At 38.1% G+C, this 22,561-nt stretch overlaps 1 protein-coding gene and 1 long non-coding RNA gene across 2 annotated transcripts in view; one reads left to right on the forward strand and one right to left on the reverse strand.

Annotated features, from left to right (window-relative positions):
* Positions 1–1,732: 1,732 nt before the first annotated feature.
* Positions 1,733–22,561, reverse strand: part of CTDP1 (CTD phosphatase subunit 1) — a 100,935-nt gene continuing 80,106 nt past the window's right edge. Inside the window, exon 13 of the mRNA XM_418905.8 lies at positions 1,733–2,771. Coding sequence (XP_418905.6) covers positions 2,630–2,771 — 142 coding nt within the window. The 3' untranslated portion in view covers positions 1,733–2,629. The remainder of the gene's footprint in view (positions 2,772–22,561) is intronic.
* LOC121109607 lies at positions 2,684–3,523 on the forward strand. The gene is made up of 2 exons (XR_005857866.1): positions 2,684–2,813; positions 3,209–3,523. It is a non-coding gene; the product is annotated as an uncharacterized LOC121109607 (long non-coding RNA).

Raw genomic sequence — 22,561 nt, forward strand, 5'->3', positions numbered from 1 at the left:
GATTTCCATTTCTCTCTTCTGCCTGTGCAGAGATAGGGTCTAGTGACTAGTGTGCTAGAAACCAAAATGAGCCCAATTCTACTTTTAACCAAAAAGCAGGCTGAACGCCTTCTGTAGTGCTTCCCACAAGCCCCCATACCAGGTCCCCCAACGCTACGAGGATCAGAAAATGGGTTATTAGAGCTACGTGAATAATTGATGTCAAATTACGAATTGTCTGTGATGTGGCAGCCACTAGGGAACTGCCTAGCTGCAATCCCAGCAGCATGTTATCTGCTCCCTGAGGCCTCTGCGTGCAGTGCTCATTGCAGGCTTTCGCTAAGCCCACGCAGCAGAGGGGTCTTTGTGGGTAGCAGACCCCTGGATGGATGCACTCCTCGCAGTTTGGAGGAGAGCCCTCACGTGGTGTTTGCACACAAGGCCACGTGATACTGGGTTTAGCAGAGGGCTGACTGCTCTTAGGACTCCTGCCCAGACATATCTGACATGAGTTAAACCAAAAGTGGAAGGCACTAAATAAAACCAGGAACAGGATATAGCCTTTCGCACCAAAAAGCTTTTCAAACTTTGCGTGTATGGAATCACTCCACTCAGTACTAAGAGACAGCTGTCTCCGCAAGGAACGTGGCATCCAGCAAGCAGCTTAAGCCAATATAGAACATTGCTCAAGCCATAGCGATCTACCCATTTTTGTTTGCTGGCTGTTTACAACTAGAGCTGCGTGACTGACAGAGATCATCAGCTAGAATGATTCCCTGCTGAAATTCATACTGTGAAATCATTTGCAGCATCACAGTGAGCTGAAAAACTGGCATTATTTTACATTATTTCAACTGCACTTAACTTGAGAAAACACTGAAAGGACCCACAAACCCTGACATTTTACTGCTTCATTGCAAGGATACTCATCCTCTACTATGTGAGGAGGTTGCATTATATTTTGACTTCCTTTGTTGCAGACTTTTCTTTAGTCTTTTTTTAAAATGTATTTATTTTGTTATGCAGTTTAGTCTCTTGGAGGAGTGCTGCTTGTTTTCACAGACAGCTCTAGAAAGCAGGTCTGCAGCATTCAGCTATGTGGTACCTGTGTAAATGTCCTGTAAGGTCAATAATTCCTTATTGAGAACATGATTTTTATCTCACAGATGATGACATTGCATTCGGAATGGAAAAGCAGTAATAAGTGGAGACGATTCTCCTGTCTTCTCACTCTTCCTTCTACTGCCATTATGAAGCTTTAAAAACTAGCCAGTTCTTTGTAAAGCAGCTGAGAGAGTACTAAAATATTCTCCCAATTTTACTGTTAGATGGCAAAACTAAGCATTCCTGCACTAGAAAGTAATTCTAACCACAATATCTGAATTAACGAGTCTTCTTTTGCTAACGTGCTTTACAAGAATCTCACTCTCCAGTTGCTAGCAACTGAGAATAAATCTTAGTTCTAGCCTCAGAAATTCAATACTGCAGCAGTAACTCCTACAGTACCTTCATAGGTCAGTTAAAGAGAAGATAAAATGTCAGAATGAAATATTTCACACACTTCACAGTGCAGTGTTTCTCTTCTCTTGCACAGTTAACTGCCCGAATCTCTAACTTTGCAGTTGTTTTCAAAGGTTTTCATTGTTTTCGTGCAGAGAAAAGGAAAAATAAGATGGAAAGATACCTCACATCTGACGGAATCAAACAAACAGTTGTTGCAGACTTCTGTGATACAGCAAAGGGAAACAAAATGTACAAAATGAATTTTTATTAAATGAAAGAAAATCTGTTTTGTGGGTCAAATATGAAATAGAATATACAAAAACTTTACATCAGATCTCTTTTCAAAGAAATTAAATCCTATCTAGACTGAAGTAGCACTCGTTCTTCCCAAGAACAACACAAATGGATGAATATGCTTCTTACGGCAGTACAGGATCACACAGTATGCTGTGCTAAATTTCTGGTTACAGAGAAGAAAAGTTAAAAATCTAAACGGTGTCCCTAAAGAATCCAACTACTCCACAAAGCAACTTAAAAACATGACTTTTGATCATTATCTCAGAAGCAAATGACAAGTGAGTCAAGTGCAGAGTTCACAAAGGTTGCATATGATGTTCTCTGTTTCTATACAAATATAGACTGTTCTTTTTTTTTTTAATTATTTTAAAAATCCTTTTATATTTGATAGCATTTATTTGTGGAAAAGAATGATCAAATTCATCAGGTTGCTGCTGTGCTACTCAAGCAAATCCATTTACTTTATCTCATCCTGTTTTTATAAGATTGTTACGAATAAACCACAGACTGCAATATTTTGAAAAGTTGCTGTATGCTGAAACACAAATCTTTGCATTACTGTCCTGTATACGAAGGTTCTGCAGAGCTCATAACATGTCTTTGGCATAGCACACCAAGTCCCATTTAATACTTTTTTTTTGTTTAAAAAAGTATATTTTCCTTTAGTAAAACACCTTAAAAACATCTATGTCTGATTTTGTAAAATAATGTGTCACCTCTTGTGTTGCTTTGCAAAATATACACACACATTTTGGAAAAACATTGAGCACTGGCATAAGGGACTCATCTGAAGTCTGATCTGCTTATGAGAAGTAAAACATAATTAGAAATTCCATCTTCTGCATGAATGTCACATGAAGTCATTCAGTTCAGCTTCAAGTGCTGCTGCCATCTCATCTGCTTCAGAACTGCTTCCTTCCTCATCTTCATTGCTGGATTCTTTACTGGATTCACTGGCAGCATCGTCTTCATCCAGTTTGCGCTTATGGCCCCTGGCAGGACACAGAGATAAAGTCCGTGAATCAAGAATCAAGGTATCTGACTGCTTATTAACACAGAGCACTACTCTTTGACAAAAAGAAAAGAACTAGGCCTAAGGACTCATGTTTTTTCAGCTCTAGACAAAAAAAGAAAAGCACTTACTTTCAAATGGACTAACTACTACCCCCACCATTGATTTTTAATTGTTGCTGTTTCTTGCCAGCTGTGGGTGCTGTTAATTTCATTTCTCCCACTCCTCTGAACAAGGAATGAAAACTAAGTTTAAGACCGTTCGGAAAAAAAATCAGTTAATTTAACTTCCTCTGATGTAACAAAAGAAAATGCAAGTCCGCCATGAGAACGAGAAACTGCCAGAATTCATTATATTTTGTCATGTGATTATGAAATATCTAAGTACTTCTTTTTTGTAAAAATTAAACCTTAACAGCTCAACCACCCTCACGGCACTAGCTGCTCAACTTGTGTGCTTCATTCTTCCTCGCTACGTCTCTGAAGTAGCACTGCCGGTCTGAACAAGCCACATGAAACAGGAAGCTGATGTGCACCATACTCTGCCGGAAGAATCACATTCCTGCTGGTTGTGAAAGATCTCCAAGGAAAATCTAACACTTCAACTGGGACAAAGCCACAGCAGAAGAATTTGGATTTGTGGAACTCTAAAATCTCTTTTCTTTGCCAAAACAGAATTTTATATCAGACATATACTTCTGAGGCAAAAATAAAGTTGAGATCTTGCACAGAATTCAAAATGAGCTGTAGAAATACCTCCAAAAATTATTCCTTGATCATTTGATCAAATTTCAGAGAAATATGCTCAAAGTGGGTCTCTCTTAAACGTCCTTTTCAGTGTTAGGTAAGGTTTCACTAAGAAGAGAATGCATCCACTCACAAGAATAATAAATTAACCAAGTATCTGCAGCAAAAAAAGTAATGATTTAGCAAAGGCCGCTTACTTCTAAGAGTACAGACAAGTACCACACAGCAAGAAAGATCTCTGATAAATACTGACTTGAAATATGTATACCCAAAAGAAATAGATACAAAGATTAAAAGTCAAACTTGTGAGCTTCTAAGCAAAACTGAAATACAAAGCAATTTCTATATATACAAAGATGTTCTTATCAACATTCTTCCAGAGCCATTAATTCTCAGAAGACCAGACTACTTGCTACTTGACTTGTTGGCTGCCTCAGTGACATTTGACCTTCCTCATTTCAACTGACGAATCAGGGTGTGATGTCAGGAGTGGGTCTGAATCAAAATGGTAGGAGAAGAGCACTGTGTTGCTCTGTCTTGCCATTATGGGTTCCACTGGGTCCAAAAGATACACTGCTGCTGCTTTTCTGATTACTTCATGACAATGATGTTAGATTTACTTTTCCTTCCGTATGGGGTGGTAGGAATAAGTTTGCAGATGACAGAAAACTCGAGGAGTAGCTGAGATACCAGAGTCATGATGCCAGAGAGAGTCAGAGGGGCTGAGGCTGAAGAAGGGGGCTGACAGGAACCTCACTGAGTTACAAGAAAAGGTGCAGAATCCTACACCTGGGGAGGAACAGCTCCAGGCATCGGGACATGCTGGGAGCGGGGCAGATGGAAAGCAGCTTGGCAAGAAAGCACCTGGAGGGCCTGGTGGACAGGGAGTTGAACATGTGCGAGCGGGGTGACTTTGCCACAAAGAGGACTGCAGAAAAATTCTGGGCTGCATTAGGTATTGCCAGCAGCTCAAGGGAGGTGATCCTTCTCTGTACAGCATTGGTGAGGCCACAACAGCAGCTCTGGGCTTCCAGGTACAAGAAAGAAATGAAACTATTGGAGACAGTCCAGCAAAGGGCCATGAAGATGATGACAGGTCTGAAGCATCTCTCCTGTGAGGAAAGACTGAGAGAGGTGGGACTGTTCAGCCCAGAGGAAGGCGCCTGAAAGGAAGGTGCAAAGAGTACAGAGCCAGGCTCTTTTCAGTGGTGCCCAGTGACAGGACATGAGGCCACAGGCACAAACTGGAACACCAGGAAGCACATCTGTGCTGTGTGGGTGACAATGCATTGGCATGGACCATGCAGAGAGCTGGTGGACTGTCCTCCTTAGAGACTTTCAAAAGCTCTCTGGACTTGATTCTGGGTAGCTTGCTGTAGGTGGCCCTGCTTGAGCATGGAGTTGGACCAGATGACTTCCAAGAGCCCTTCCAACTTCATTCAATCTATGATTCTGTGATTTTGTGAGTAATAATTCTGTGAGGTGAGGCTGAAGCCCTAGTTCTCAATCTGGTGTCTGAATTCTTCAGAAAAATAAGCTGAGGTGAAAGCACTTCTGCATATTTTGCTGTCTAAACTAAAATGCGCTAAGGGAGTTAAAGGACACTAAGTGCAGCTTAATACACAGGGAAAAGCAGCCTCTCAGGCATATTAGTTATTTCTATGCAGCCTACGCTTAGTGCACAGCTCAGATGAAGAAGCACCAAGACTAAAAATGCTCAGTTGGAAGAAATCTTAGCAAATTTCCATTAAATGGAATTTAGGCCAACAAACATATGGAGTTTGTGTGTTACTTGTTTACTTCACGATGATTTCAGCCTTGAGAGATACCGCACAGTTTTAGTCATTAAGTACACTATTAGCTGGAGAAAAGCTAATTGCTGAATAAAGAAAGCTGAGTCTTACTCAGCAAAATCAGAAAATGTTACTGTTGAACAAGCAGTGAATTAGAAATATATCCTTGGTGCTAACCAAGCAGTAAGATAAAGAAAAAACACAGGAGGAATCTATAGAACAGTGTTCACAGTAGAAAACAAACATGTTTACAACATTTCAGCTATGGAAACTGATTGAACCAACTGAGAAATAGAACTTACAGTCTGACAGCACATACTGCAAGTCTACTGGTATCCAACCCAATACCAAAGAACCTGTAGGAAAATATCCAGTAACTCATTGCTAGATCATTATTCCTAAAAGTAAGGAACTATTTATGTACTGAATAATCAAGTCAGAAGCCAGCAGAAAATGCAGCAAACTCCCCTTTTCACTTAAATTTACTCCAGAGCAAATACATTTTGGTGAGGACAATCAACAAAGCGTAGCTAACTGAAATGCTCAGTGTCACTTGTTAATTCAAGAATGGAGTACCCATCTGCAAACAGTTTTTCCAGAAAACTTTAAGGGAAAGTCCTGACATATTTCCATTTCTTACCCAGATGTATTAAGCAGTACCTTTTGAAATAGAAAAAACTAAATGCCATCTGTTTTGTCAGTTCTTGTTCTTTTGAAACAGAACAATAGCTCTATTCTATTCTAAATTTCTTCACTTAGGAAGAAAAAACATTAAACAAAAAAGAACACACAGGTACATGCTAATCCTCTGCTATAAAAAAGGAACAATCTGAATGCCACTTTTATTAAGATACAAAAATCTTTTTCTATTTGTGTACTGTAAATTGCATCTTCGTGCATCCAAAAGTATTTATATGCGTATTTTATATGCATATTTTGAAAACACATGCAAAGCTAACTTGAATAGAAATGTGGAAGAAGAACATCAATAAAAAAATGCTGCATTTTTTAGTTGTGAATTCAGAAAAGAGCGATAACAGATTAATCATTACTGTCTTAAGACAAAAGCAATATTTTCCCATTATTTATTAACAGAATAAACAATTTCAAATGTGTATTCAAATTTTATGCCCACTCCTTGGTATTCCAAGTTTCTGAGACATACTGCATAACAATTCTGAGTGAAAAAGTTATGCACATAAAGAATTCCTTCTTCATACTTAGGGAGAATGATTCAGCAGTATGTTACAGGCTTCCATCAGCCTCATTTGCTTTTTTAAAAGTAATTTTGCTCGCCTGATATTAAACAGCAAAGAAAATAACTGAGTGTCATTAACTTCATCGACAAACAAACTTTCCAAAAGACTTACAGCTTTAAATGTCTGACAGCTCTGTGAGAAATCAGTACAATTTATATTTCCTATGCATTAAATATTTATCCGTTGTAATAACCAGTCCTAGGAACCCCATCAGCTGTCCTACACTACAGCTTTCCTTCTCATGGTCAAGTTCATCTCAAAGTCTTTGAAGTCATAATTCTAAAGCCTCCTCACTTTTTAAACCATATCAAAAGAAGCTTTTTTTTTTTTTTTTTTCCCCCATCTGAGATTTTTTATCTTTTTCTTATCTGGGATGGAGAAATCATTTTAAAAAAAGAACTGCATTTGTAGAAAAGTATTTAAATGAATTATCAACATATTTAAATAAATGTAATTTGCAATGATATTAAAACAAAAAGCAGTTGCAGTTATACATACATAAAAGTTATCTAAAGAAAAAAAATCTACAGAATGCTAATGAGAAATACACTTGGTGATATTCCAAACGTAGAGACAGGAACAGAAGACAAAACTAAGCTGCAATAGAGCATGGCACGTGTATGTGAAAAAATAAACCAGGAAAAATTATTCAAAATAAACATTTGTTCACTCGATCTATTAAAATGATCACGAAAATACGACTGCAAAATACAACTACAGGTCAAACAAAAATTCCACTTTTATCATTTAATTATCAAATTTAGTTCTCTGAGAGAGCCATAGGGAACAAAGCAGCGGAAAGAAGTCTAGTATCTGTTGCTTCTTCCATTCTAAGTCCTTTGTTTGTAATTTGTAGCTAGAAAAGAATAACGCTGGATTTTTTTCTTCATTAATGAAAAGTAGATTTTATCAGGTCTGTTTTGCATCTCAGTGGCATCCTTTTAAGAAATACAATGCAATATAAAAATAGAAACATCTAACAAGCAAAATGAATAGAAGGGTAACATAACCCTTGTTTTCAACGAAACCGAACAGAATCTTTTTTCTGTACCTTGTTTTAAACAACTGCAAAAGAAATAATATCATAGAATCATAGAATGGCTTGGGTTGGAAGAGACCAACCACTGACATCGTGAATCGGGACTTGAATTCGGTATCAAGTTACTGAATATGAATTCTCTGGTGAGAATATTCACATAGCACCTGTAGGCACTTCAGAAGGTTTGAAAAGGGAATTTTAAAACAGCTGCTGCTTTCCAACAGAATGCAATTACAGCCCAGGCAGCATCGCTACAAGGCTAACTATGCTGCCCCAGTCACGCTTCTGAAATCCAGTGTGAAAGCTCTGTGCTGGTTTCTGTACACACGTGGTCCACAGTGTTCTGCAAACTCCCGTAACACCAAGAAGGGTGATGTTAAGTTCTGTAAAGAGATGGGAGTGTGACTGCCTGTCATAGGACTTCCACTTTGAGAAATTTATTTAGATAATAGGTGTCATGAACTAGAACTCATACCAGCAAAACTGCTCTTTAACCAATTTTGAGGATGCCCATCCAGTGCCTGCCTAACAAGATTAAAGGATGTGAAAGCTGAGAACACGTTAACTGAAAATCAATGCTGTGGGCATTAATTTGTTACACAGGGCATGAGAGATGATTACACTTCCATTCAGATGTTCCAAGTTTTGCTTGAAATAGATATTTCCTGACATGGGATACATCATCTTTTATGCATGGCTGGTACAACAGTAAGCAATTGCCTACAGCAGACCTATAAAATATAAGGCTCAGGTGTACACCTGAGGCAATTTATCTCATACACCTGTGCAAGAATACTGAACTGTCTGCCCTGGCACAGCAGGCTGCCAAGCACGTGGCTGAGTGCAGCGAGTAGCGTTAACTCCATTTCTGCACACTGGAGTTTATGTTTGTACCTCACCCTAATGCTATCACAACCAAGACAATACTTAGCATCACAGGAAAAATATTTCATGAATTCATCCATCATTCTCTGCAGAACTACATGATGATGCAGAAATCTATTACAGAGAAAAAAGCATAGAATACATTTATCGCATAGCACCGGGACGCAAAAAGAAATCATGGAGTTGGATCTCACCAATCAGTACGCTGTCAATGCAATTAATAAAGATGTTAGAAGAAACCCACCAATTCCAACCAACAGCTGGATGATTTTGAGCTTACACAATAGTAAACTGTGATCTAATTTATTACTGTTGTAGCAATTCCAAAGTTAACAAACAAACAAACAAACAAAACTACTCTGAAAACTTCTCAAACCATTTTAACAGCAGCTTTCTAGATCTCTAAAATACGCATGCTAATGTACTTCTAAAATGAAAGGAAGTTTTTAAAGACAGAAAATCATAGAAAGTGTAAAAGAATTTCAGGAATTATAACACATCAATAGGAATACTTCACAGGAATTTCACTAATATTGTCCATATGGCAAGGTAGTATTTTCCTGATATTTAGGCCAACAGGAATACCTGGTAACTCTTCCCCTCCATTAAAAATTGTTATTTCTTAAGAATTAAATATTTGTTCAGGTTATTTAACACTCTGAACTAATAATCATAGAATCATAGAATGGCCTGGGTTGAAAAGGACCACAATGATCACCTAGTTTCAACCCGCCTGCTAGCCACCAACCACTAGACCAGGCTGCCCAGAGCCACATCCAGCCTGGCCCTGAATGCCTCCAGGGATGGGGCATCCACAACCTCCTTGGGCAACCTGTTCCAGTGTGCCACCACCCTCTGGGTGAAACACTTCTGCCTAATATCCAACCTAAACCTCCTGTCTCAGTTTAAAACCATTCCCCCTTGTCCTATCACTATCCACCCTTGTAAACAACCATTCCCCCTCCTAAATAATAATTACACTGAATAAAGCAGAACTGAGAAGTTGGATCTGTAGTTTTGCTCGTACTACGAAATAACAGATAAGTAAGCTATACCTGCTATCTATTATTTCATTAACTTCAAATTCCTTGAAAATTATTCATGTAGTTGTTATAAAGAAACAATTTAGAACTCATAACATGGATTATTTCTTCCAAAGAAAAACGATAGCTTTATACCATGTAACTAATACTCTTGTCATTAATTTGCAGAAGACAACAGAAATCTAAATATCCTGGTAGGTATGTGGAAAGTCAGACTGTTACGTGACACTTTTAAAATGGAAAATGCTCAAATGCATTCTGGCATGTAATCTCTCAATCTTATTTTAAAGTAGCAGAAACAGAATGATCTGTTCATTTTTCCCAAACAACTTTTTTCTAGACTGACTGCATTTGAAATAAAACCTCCCAACGTGGGAATAAGCCAACACGCAGGAAAAAAAAAAAAAAAGCACATCACGAGTATTTTAAAAACTCAAACAGACCTTTGTTATTTGATTCAAGCTCTCTCTACAGCTTTATCTAGTTTACTAATGTTACTGTTCTGACAACAAATGTAATCAACTTGTGCTGCTAAACTAGTACAGGAAGTAGTCGAGATGCATACACAAATATATAAAGCCTAGAGTCTTGTGTCACTCCTAGTTTTGTCGTGGGAAACACTGAAGGAGACAGGCAGTAATGTCTCACAGCATGATGAAGAGCAATTTTATATGTTTATCTCTAATCACTAGAGACAAAAAATTGGAAGAAATGTAAGACGTTCGAGCAAAGAAGAATGTTCAGAAGCGTATACTGAAATACAAATTTTTATATGAAAAAGCATCTGATTCCTCTGGGGAAATAAAATGCTCTTCGTTTTTTTGTTTTTTGTTTTTTTTTCAATGCAACACACTGAATATGAGGCGGAATACTTGTATCAAGGTAACAGAGTACACCGTAAATACTAAACGAAGGGTTCACTACTTTGAACTACTGCTGATCCCTTCTAGTCAGTCCACCTGCCCAACAGTGGCAGAGGTAGAGGAGCTTGGGCCATGCAATAAGGTTTTGCAAGCAGTTCTGGTTCCTTCAGCTCAGATTCAGTTTTTCCTCTCTCAGTTAACACCTGGAGCCCTAAAAATCTTATCAGACTTCCAGACTTACCATTTCAAGGTGAAGACACAGATGCCTGATGTGAACTACAGCATCTTTACTGATGATACACCTATCTTTCGATTTCTGTTGACTATGTATGCAGCCTCTACAGCTTATCTGCCTAACACAAACACATTTTTAGGAGTATTTGACTAGATCTGGTTTATCTGATGGGTTATTTAATACTGTCATGTATTAAATTCTCTTTCTATACAGATATTTCCTAGGATAGCTAAAAGCACACTCAAGCCACGCCAGTGAGTCTGAGAAGTGGCAAAATAAGACTCTGAAACGGAGATGTGAAATTCTGACTCTAGAAATGAAGAGGAAGTCCTTCTGTACAATGTGATGGCAATATGCGCAAGACACATGGCAAAGGATGCTTCTGCCACTGGGACATCTCCTGTGGAATGGGTACTTAAGACATCCATACTGTGCTTTTCACATGCTGAGCTGATAAAAATGCACGGACAATTTCCCACAATCAGCTTGACACAATGTACTTATGGAATACGCCCACATTTTATACAAAATTTGATCTTTTCCAAATGGAAAAACCTATTAGGAGTTCAGATGATCAATGAACTGCTCATGAGTGACCTAACCATTTTTATTTGTTTTTTATCCCCTTCATTAAGAAGCAGCACTGTTTTTCCTCCATCAACATTTTCAGCACAGGTTTCAAGTAACCATTTTAATTGTTGATGTATACTGCTGCTTTGCAGCCATTACAGACTTGCAGAAGTCAAGACTTATGTGCATTAGGTGTTGTGTGAAATGTTTTTTTTTTTTTTTTTTTTTTTTTGCCTTAATAGCAGTTTAGAATGAAAGATTAAAAACCTTTGCTAATAGTCGTTAATGTACTTCTTGGTTTCCTCATTCTCAAGAGATATTAAATACCCATATATTTTACTAACGGAAAACTTCAGTTGTTTAATAGCTTATGAACTGCAGTGAAGATTCACTGAAGGGAAAAACATTGATTAAACTACCTCATGACCATATACTAGGCAACTCATCAGAGACTTCATGACAGCTTTCTCACTGGTATGTAAACTGAAGCAGCATGTTACCGGCTTTCCTCACCCTGATCTTCATGTCTTCTTTATCCCTCACCATTCCTTCCAAGTCACAGTTGCAAAAGAATATTAATATCTATAGATGGCTGAAATGGAGGTGGTGCTAATAATAAGTGCTTAAATATTTACGCAGTACTGGGGGAGCTGTTTCACTGATGTGAATGGGAACAGGGTACTGGGGCTTCGTAGAGCTAATTGCACCTGTGGAGAAGCAGAAGCAACTCCAATTCCAAAACAGTTAGATACCTAGAGCTTTTTACTTGGATTAAATCCTGCCAAAGAAAGGAATTGCTCCCTGCTTGTAGCACAAGTGCTCTGAATTATAAGACAGAGTGAAATGGTTTTCCTACCATTCCCCTCATGGGACTAAACACTAAGAACTCAGGATCGGTTTTAAGGACTGGTCAGAAACAAACGCTTTGCTTCAGAAGAAAAGGTGACATTTCTTGAGCATATAGCAGATCTTCACTGCCCTTGTCCTCCTCCTCAGTACGCCTCATCGCCTGGCTTTAGCTGTTCACCAAGCAGCATGCTTTTTTCAAATTGCTCCAGCAAACTGGCAAGCTGAGTTGGAGCTGCAAATAATACAAGGTGGCCAAACAGTACACATCCTTAAAGCACATCCTTAAGCAGCTAAAGCTGGGAATTCCTCACTCATTTCTTAGTTACTTGCAGCCTTCATTTCTGCAAATATAAATTGTGCTTTTGGAATTTTTTTGATCTACATAAGATATCAGAAGCACATCTCCCAGCTGGGCTACAGAGCCAGTTATCCCATGAGATTACTCTGAACAATCCAACAGACAAGAATCTTAAGAAGCAGCATTGCATATCAAGAACTCCCCCTATCTGGGAGCTGAGACTGTGTCAACACCCAGCTCCTGTTTCCCTGGGTTGGGGCTACGGTAGGATCTCATCAGCACAGGCTTGACTCCTCTTTCTTTCACCTCTTTTGTAGGTTTTAAAGACTTGCCCAGGGCTCTTCTGCCTCCCAGGTAACAACACTTACCCTTTCTTTCAACTCTGACATCAGCAATGCTCATTTTACAGCTGACTTAATAGTGATATGCTAATTACAGTAAACAAACACCTGGCTCCCGATTCTGAGACAAACTCATATTTATGCTGGAAGGATAAGAAAAACAGAGCTAGATAAAAAGTTGATTTAATTTTTTTCTCTCATTAGTCTAGAATGCATGCATCTTCAGCTCAATCTTGAGGTCTTTTGAGTGGGCTGGGATCAATCCTCCCCACTGCAGAAGTGATCTTCTCCAGACTGAAACACTGCTTTCAGTGCTTTGTACTTTCTTCTTCAGCTGGCCACAGCGTCAGAAAAGAATCCTCTGCTAAAAGGTGCATCTTTTTACTCAGTCCTTTCTCTCTGATTTTGTGAGTATCTCTCATCACTTTTCAGGCCTCACTGTTTCTGAAAGGACAGTAACAAATACTTGATTTCTATAGTTGGCTTCTAAAAATTCCAGCTGTTGCAGACTAGTGCTTCTTGCAGATGTAAAATTATTTCTCCTCAGGCTCTAGATACTCCATTGTCCCAGAATGAAAGCTATTAGTTAATGGCCCTGTAGTGATGAAAGGCAATGACTGCAGAAAGATTTCTACTTCAAATGCATTGAAGCATTAGTGACAAAGCAATTTAATTACTTCACGCAGAACTCCTAAGTTAAACAGACATACACCAAATCATTACAGATGGTAAGTCAGCAAAAGGAATATGTAAGAATAACAGAGATTCCTATATACGCTTTAGTATTCATTAGAACATTTGACGAAGACAAGTAAAACAAGGTAAATACTCATGCTTGACAGCCTACATTACATTCCCAAACTTATGCTGCTGTAAACTAGAGAAAAAGGACTATGTTAGCTTCTCAGTATATTTTGCAAACACCAGCACACTTCTTATAGAATGTATAAGTAAAGCCTATTTAGTGTTAAAGTAGTCAAGAAAATAAAGATCTTTTGTGATGGCACTTCCCCAGTTTTACTAATATATGGAAGACTTCTAATCATCTGTCCAGGCATTACAACAGAGAGTAAAAGAAGTCAAAAGAACGTGGGGATTCTAATCAGACTGTATGGCAAAGCATTTTCAAAATTCCCACCTGACATAGTCCAACACACAGACAAAGCAGTGATTTAAAATACCTGTATGAAAAGTACTGTTATATGGTTTACATGTCCTTTAGCAATTTACAGTGATTTGAACTCTTTGCATTGTGGAGAGAAATGTGAAGATACCACAGAATCGTGTTAAAATACCTCACGCAAGTTCAAATCACTACTCCTGAGCTTTTTACTGAATAGTTTAAAAATGTTTAGAGAGCTGTAATAACTTACATTGTTCTTAGTGTAAAATTAACCAGATTTAGGTCATCGTTAAATGGAGAAAACCTTGCTTATTATACCACCAAATGCTAGAGAAACTTGGCAAAAGTAACATCACATCCATATGGAGAGATAACTACTTTGAAAAAAAAAAAAAACCATTCCCAGAAAAATGAGAAAAGCTCTAAGAAAAATCCTACTGCTGCTTGAATTGGATAGGTTTGATTTGAAAAAAACAAACAAAAAACCCAACTATTTTAATAATATGAATGTTACTGAGAAACAACATAAATTCAATTGTTTAGGAATATTATATACGAAAAGTAGTTCAGATGTTCTCCCTGAGAAGAACTATCCTGGGAGAAGCTACCAAAACTGAGTGACATACAGCCAGAGTCTCCTTAAATTTCAGCTATGGTACCAGCCATGTAAGACTTCTGAGGAAAAAAAAAAAGTACTAGTGATAATACTGAAGTTTAAAACATCATCACTGACCACAGAATAATAATTAACAGCATATTCCATGTTAATTTTACTCTCCTGTTGCAATTATTATTAGGCCATAAGCACCCATGAAGGCCAAGGAAGCATTAATGATGTATGCTAAGCAGTACAGCCATGTGTCTTAGGACAGGTGCTGTGGATTTAATGTATAAGTTACATCCATATGTAACTTACACATGTAACTACATCATTTTGCAGTTTTTGGAATTACCCATCTACGTTTTATAGACGCTATGCTTTTATACAACCAAAGCTGTAGGGCAGTTCCACAGTATAATCAAACCAGTTGTTCTGTGCATTAATTCTGCACCAAGGTCTGCTTGGAAGAACCAGAGAACTTTTAAATCGTATAGCTAGTTTTCTAAAGGCCTTAAGGAGGATGAACATCTCTATTTTAGTGGTGAAAAAAACCTCCACGGAAGCTCAGCAGCCTGACACTTTTAGCAAACACGCATAAGCTGTGCACTTAGGAAAGAGAGAAACAGAAGACCCGTTTCAGTCTCATGATCTAAATGTGAAGCAGCACCTTGGTTAATTTTAGCTCTAGTTAATAGTCTAAATGTAATAGTCTAAATGTGTGAAAGTTTACACTCTTACTGTTCTCTGCTGAAACTTTTTCTTATCCAGTTAATGATCTGATGCTTTCCAAAATGCATGTTCCTCTTTAATTAACAGATATTGTACTGGGCTTTTGAAATAACTCATCAGTTAGCAGCTCAGAGTATTTCAGAATCTGTAAGCAGCATGTCCTTCTGTGATTTCCCAAGGCAGACTTTCTATCTCTTGTGCTACTTATCAGCAAAGTGTGCTTACAGTCTTAGAACAAAGGCCATTAGCTTAAGCAGTTGAATAAGTACACATTTGTTTCCCTATTGTCTGCGTCTCTCAGCATGTAACCAGGTGTATCTGTATGTCTCAATAATCTTTCAGGATTATCTAATCAGTAATTTCTACATGGAACTACTTCATGAAGGAAACAAATAAATCAGGATACATCTCTGAGAAAAGAAAAAAAAGAGAGAGACTTGAGGAATGTCAGCAAAAAATACGGTAAGGAGATTCACACACACATATAAAACGTTTCTCCATTTTGACAAGGTTAGTAATAAGTGCAATAACTGGAAACTAGAATTTCTGAAATCGTTTAACTATTTCATATTTGAATAGCTTTTTACTCACATGCAATGATTTTTTTTGTGACACAGAATTATCATTTAAATGCATTTTTGTTGACTGTTAAGATTCAAAAAAACCTTGAGTGCCACGTGCCATAGAAGCATCATAGCACAGACAGTGACATTTTAGAGGGCTAGTCATGCATATACATAAGTTGCAATGCTATCTTACTTCCTAAATAAGTAGAAATCTACACTTAAAGAGTCACCTGCTTTCCACATGATTAATGGTATGTTTTGTGCAAAGGAGAAAATAAATATATGAATATAAGCAGCATCTACCTCTGGATAAGTTGTAGCTTGCCATCTCCTTTTAAAAGCATTATATTTCTTCCTTGAAAACTGGTTGGAGAAACCTGATATACTTCAGAGAAAGAAAAACTAGATGATGAAAAAGTACCTTGGTGGACGGCAAGCTGAACGTGAGTCAGCACTGTACCCTTGCAGCAAAGACAGCTGCAAGGGCATCCTGGGCTGTGTTAGACAAAATATTACCAGCAGGTTGAGGGAAGTGATCCTTCCCCTTTGCTCAGCATTGGTAAAGCCACAGCAACAGCACTGTTTCCAGTTCTAGGGCCCCCAGTTCATTAGAGATGCAGACATATTGGAGAGTCCAACAATGGGCCACAAAGACAACAAAAGCAGTAGAGTATCTCTCCTATGCTGAAAGGCTGGGACAGCTGAATCTACCAGTCGTCTTGGGGTTGATCTCATCTATGTACATACATCCCTGAAAGGAAGGTGCAGAGAGGATGGAGATAGGCTCTTTTCAGTGATGCCCAATGACAATACAAGAAGGAATCAAAACAAATGAGAACACAGGAGGGTTCATCTGAACACCAGGAAGCACTTCGATATTGTGTGAGTAACTGAGTACTGACACACAGGTTGCCCAGAGAGGTGGCAGAGTCTCTCATACTTGGAGAAACTCAAAGCTATCTGGACATGGTCCAGGATGGCTTGCCGTAGGTAGCCCTGCTTGGGCAGGAGGTAATAGAGTAGATGGCCTCCAGATGTCCCTTCCAACCTCAATTGTTCTGTGATTCCAAGAACCTCACTGCTATCATCTCCTTACTGCAGTGTTACTACCACACTTCCCTAGCCATTCTGAAAACTCTCTTACAATTATTTCATGCTTCGCAGTCAGGAAACAGTTACAAGAAACTTTATGATCGTATGAAAAGCCTGATGTCAAGTAAGTGCTAGATTAGACCAACAGAGATAGAAAATCATTAACAATTTCCCTGTTACAGGATGCCAGTTCTGAGCAGCCTGACAACCACTTGAGGGCCATCAGACTCTGAGGAGACAGTATTCATCAGTGGTGCTTCGTTGCTCTCTCTGTTCTCCCTCTCTTCCACCCAAACACATTCCAAATCACTTGGAAAAAAACAGCTGTATGCTAGTCCCGTGTCTATCAAAAGAGCACCAGAGCACAGTGATGGGCAGACAGCTAGATGACTTACTGTAATATTGAGCTTTCCCCCTGCATTTTCTCTTGTTTCCAAGATCTTTCTGGTATGCTTTCATTTCTACCAGCTGCCACAGCTTCCTTCTGGAAGACGGAATCTGATTTTGGTGTATGGCATTTAAAATATGATGCAAATCTGTTATTTGTTTCTTCCAGTAATAGCAACCACAGAGAGAAACAAACTTGCCTTTTCAACTGGTCATTGAAATGCACAAGATAAACTTATTACATGCTTCCCAGATGTTGAGATCATAATCATAATCATTCATTACACATTCTGTAGTGTTTTACAGACTGATGCATCAGCTCTCACACAGAAAATAGACCACAGCTAAAGAAACACATGCTATTACAAAGATGAGATATTAACAGATCTGTACTTGCAAAACCTGAAAATTTTGACCGCTTATCTCCCACGCAACTGTACATACTAAAAAAACACAGAAGAGATAGAAAACAGGAATGGCTTTACACAGCCTGGAATAGTTTCAGAAGTCTGTCCTCACTTGGAATTTGGGAAGTCAGGCAGAAGGAGGGCTACCTGCAAAATTCTGGAAGTGAGAAAGTTTTTTCAGAGGCTCATGAGAGCTTCTTGAACAAAGTCCTACAGAAATTACGGAATACAAACTTCCACCAGCTTTCCTTCCAAGTGAAACATTCCCTTTGCTCATCTGGGCTTCTTTAGCATATCTCTAGCTTCTGTATGTAGATAGAACAGATTTTCAAACAAAAACACGCAGTACTACACTGTTGCAGTAGGATAGATCGTAGTAGCAGTATACTACACCACTGAAAACACCAAGAAGGGCTACAACAATGCAGTAACAGAACTGAATAAATTGATCAATACATATCCACCTTTCTGATTTTTTCAATACTGCAGCATTTAAAAAATTACTAAATTTTTTAGATTTTCAGATCTAAAACTGAAGGTAATATGAACTGCCTTGCCCTTGGTTCTTGTTCTTGTCTTTCATGAAATCTTAAGCCACTGTAAGAGTCGCCAGAGAGCCATACAGTCAGAACAAAACCCAAACCTCATTGTACATGTCATCAGCAAGAAAAACCGTCTGTCTAAAACCCAAACCTAACTTTTTTAGTAAAGATCCAAATTCTAGATCCCATCTGATCTGGGGCTAGAAATCAAACGCACCTTTGACAAAGTCAGATAGGTTTTTAAGATTGCGTCATACTCAAGCCTAATAAATATGAAATAATGAAGACAACATTTCACTCACAAACAATACTGCAGAATAAGTAAATATTTATACAGATTACAAACAGCTCATCTAAAATTGTAATTAAAAATAAAACCATGTTTTGTACATCAAACTTCTGCTAGGCTGCTTCTTTTCCCAGGTAAACAAGGACTTATTTGAAAATGAAATCTCTATAAAATATGGCAGTTTTCTGAAAAATTGGGAACTGACTGGGTCCCCTTTAAGTCTTCCTGAAGACTGCAAACGTGATTCATATAAATAGTGAAGAGACAGTTTTCTAATGTAAATGTAATTTATTCCCTGTAACTGGATGCTTTATGGCTAAGTATAAAGATTTGGGGTGTATTTGATGTTGATATTTTTGATATAAGACATTCTCACAAACATTATTTTTACAAGGGTAAAGCCAACTGTAAGACCACAGAGGAAAAAGCTATGAGGCCAGCTGTAACGCCTTCTAAACTCAACTTACGTAATATTCAGATTCACTTTCTCAAGTATCTCTCACAATTTTCTTAATATCCACATGCACATTGTGTTCCAACACAACTAGTGAGCAGCTGGAAACACAACCGTAATTTAATATGCAACATAACTAAATTTGTAGTAGGTAGATTTTTAGTAACAGCTTGAAAATTTAGGTCATTAAATTCATTAACAAGCTTGAAGATACGAATGTCTCATCTACTTAATTGAGTGCTCATGTGAAAAACTAACTGATGCATACATCTCAGTACGTAGCTGATTTTACCATTCATCAGTGATACTCTTATAATTTAAGTAATTTCCCACATGAAATTTTAAAATAAAGTGGTGTACTGCAATGCACCAAAAAGAACTACAAAGTTATGGTCACTGCCTAGATATAAGAGACTACCAGAAACGATAACATTGGATAAAACACTGAACACACAGCAAAGCTCAAGTGGATTATATGAGTTGACTTACTTACAGTTGCCCAGTTGACACTGTATGTACTAAAGAAATACATTCAGCACTGATGCATATGAGCCTTATTAAAGGCAGAAACAGTATTTTGGACTAGCTCTAATCTCATCCTATGGCTTGAACGTTCATTAGCAGCTTGAACAGAGCATGGAAGTTCTTGCAGCTAAATCCCAGCCTACATTCACGTAAAGGAACTGGTTCATGTACTTTGTGGCCTCTCTGGGACATGCAGCAAAGCACGACAAGCATTGACAACCTCAAGTGTAGCTCCAAAGACACACTACTCCTGATCTGAGCTTAACAACAGCGTAGACAGAACCCTTAAGTACCAGAGCGACTACTGCTTGCTCCTTCTAAAAGCTGTGTGCCACATACACAGACACGGCTGCTTTGATTTCCACTATTTCTTTCAAACATTTACTATCATGTGTGCTACTTTCTTCTGTAATATGTTTTTGAAGAAATTTGAAAGAAATAATGTATCTACACAACTCTAGTACTACTGATTTACTCCATCACAAATCCCAACACCTCACAGTCACACTGTCCTTGTTAATCCTTGCCATCACTTACACCAGTTTTGAAAGTGTGACCAGTGGTCTAAGGTCATCCAAGCATAAAATTAAAAATGTAAATGTCCAAGAGCTCCACAGAGAAAAGAACCTACATTTCATCCAGTCCCTCCACAAGAAGAAGGCTATTTTACATAGGCTGCTTCTATTTATTTCCATGGAAACAACAACAGATACAAAGAGCACAATAGAAGAGATAGAGCAAATTCTCAACTACAAAACATGATTTTTCAACGTAGTCACCACCATTAACTATGCACTGCAACCAGCAATGAGTAAGAGCCTACATGCAATGCTTGTAAAAATCTGCACAAGTGCAGGTGACCCACCGTTTCACAGTTGCTATGACAGTGTCATTGCTAGGAAAATGTTGCCCACACAGCAGACATTACTTTCAAATAGTCCTCATAATTTTCTGAACAAAGCAATATTTTTATATTATACTTGATTATAATACAGGTTGGTAATGATACTAGTACATTTGGAATATGGACTATTACATTAATGAAATCACAGTTGAACATGTGATTTGGTAGCATATAAAATATCCTAATTCTGCACAGTACGAGTGATAACAAATGAAGTAGCAGCAACAAAACTTTTCCTTTTTGGAGACGAATGACATATGAAACAGAAGATTTTTCAAAACCAAGTGAAGAATAAATCAGTTTCATTACAGAAAATTTTATTTCATACTTTTGCTTTTTTTTTCCTGAACATTTAAAACTATGAATTACTGATTTCTAGACTTGTCCACAAGAGCTTTTCTATACGAGGTCATAAAACTAAACAAGGAATAAAATAGAAAACTTCTTTACCATAGCAGAAGAGAAAAAATTAAACATGAAAGCTACAAAAGGAGGATGCGCAGATCTGCTCTGAAGTTTTAAGATATTAATAGAAAGAGAAACTTCTCTCTAAAAACCGAACAGATTAGGATAGCTCATATTTCAGAAATCTGCCTATGGAACAGTTTGCTCAATCAGATAGCATATAGTAGCAAATGAAGAGAGAAATATTTTTCACTGAGAATTTTGAGGTGTGTTTTTATTTATTTATTTTTAACTAGTGTTATCCATTCAGACTTACTGAAAAAGAAATGCTTAGTTTCAACATCCTTTTACAAAACTGCTGTCTCTTTTTTATGGCAAGTCACACAGAGACTTCTATTTGTTGAGATTAATTATTTTAAATTTTAAAATTTTTGTTTTAAAATGTAATGATTTACATTTTAAACCAGTTTACCCAGGCACACCTGACTTTTTATTGTCAAATAGCTTTAATTTCAAATAAAACAACATATGAAAAATATCACTACACATTTACATTCCTTAGACTGTGTCTAGCTACCTACTTTCAGCATCTTGTCATCTACCTGTAGGATTACGAAGGTGTTGAAAACCTGTCCTCTGTACCTTCACTTACTTCTGGCAAAAACAATGCTCCAGCCCCCCCAAAAAGTAATACATACCTACTTCTCAAACCAGCATTTTCAGAAGATGTAGATAGCCCCTTAGACATGACATACCATATGTATACTTCCTAGCTTTTTTTGGGGAATGGAAAAAGGGAAATATCACAGCCATTTTAAAGAAAGGTAGAAAGGAAGACCCAGGAAACTACAGGCTGGTGAGCTTCACCTCTGTGCCTAGGAAAATCATGGAACAGATCCCTTCTGGATGTTATGTTAATGCACATGTGACACAAGGAGTTGATGTGAGAGGGCTAACATGGCTTCACCAAAGGCAGGTTGTACCTGACCAATCTAGCAGCCTTCTATGAAGGAGTGACAGCATCACTGGACAAAGGAAGAACAACTGATATCGTCTACCCAATTTCTTCAGTGCCTTTGATTTGGTCCCATACCACTTTCTTATTTCTAAATTGCAGAGGTATGGATTTAAAGAGTTGATAACTTACAGGAATTGGTTGGATGGTTGCAGTCAGAGGATTGTAGTCAATGGATCTGTGTCCAGATAGAAATCAGTAATGAATGGTGTCCCCCAGGAATCTGTCTTGGAATCAGAGCTCTTCAACATCTTTACCAATGCCATAGACAGTGGGATTTATTGCACTCTCAGCAAGCATGCTGTTGATGCTGAGTGGTGCAGCTGATCAAACAGAATGAGTCATAGACTCTTTTGAGTTAGAAGGGGCCTTTAAAGGTCATCTAGTCCAACTCTCCTGCAATGAACAGGGACATCTACAGCTAGATCAGGTTGCTCAGAGCCTGGTCCAGCCTGACTTTGAATGTCTCCAGGGACGTAGCACCCAATACCTCCCTAGGCAACCTGTTCCAGTGCTTCACAACCCCTACTGTAAAAAACACTTCCTTATGTGCAATGTAAATCTCCCCTCTTTTACTTGGAAATCATTTCCTGTTGTCCTATTACCAAAGACCCTGCTAAAGAGTCTGTCCTCTTCTTTCTTGTAGCCCCCATTCAGATACTGAAAGGCAGCTATCAAGTCGCCATGGAGCTTTCTTTTCTCCAGGCTGAACAGCCCTAGGTCTTTCAACCTATCCTCATAGGAGAGGTGTTCCATCCTTTGGATCATCTCTGTGGCTCTCTATTATTACCATGTCCAGGTGAGGTTACA

Source organism: Gallus gallus, chromosome 2, assembly GCF_016699485.2.
Source record: "Gallus gallus isolate bGalGal1 chromosome 2, bGalGal1.mat.broiler.GRCg7b, whole genome shotgun sequence".
Classification (NCBI taxonomy): domain Eukaryota; kingdom Metazoa; phylum Chordata; class Aves; order Galliformes; family Phasianidae; genus Gallus; species Gallus gallus.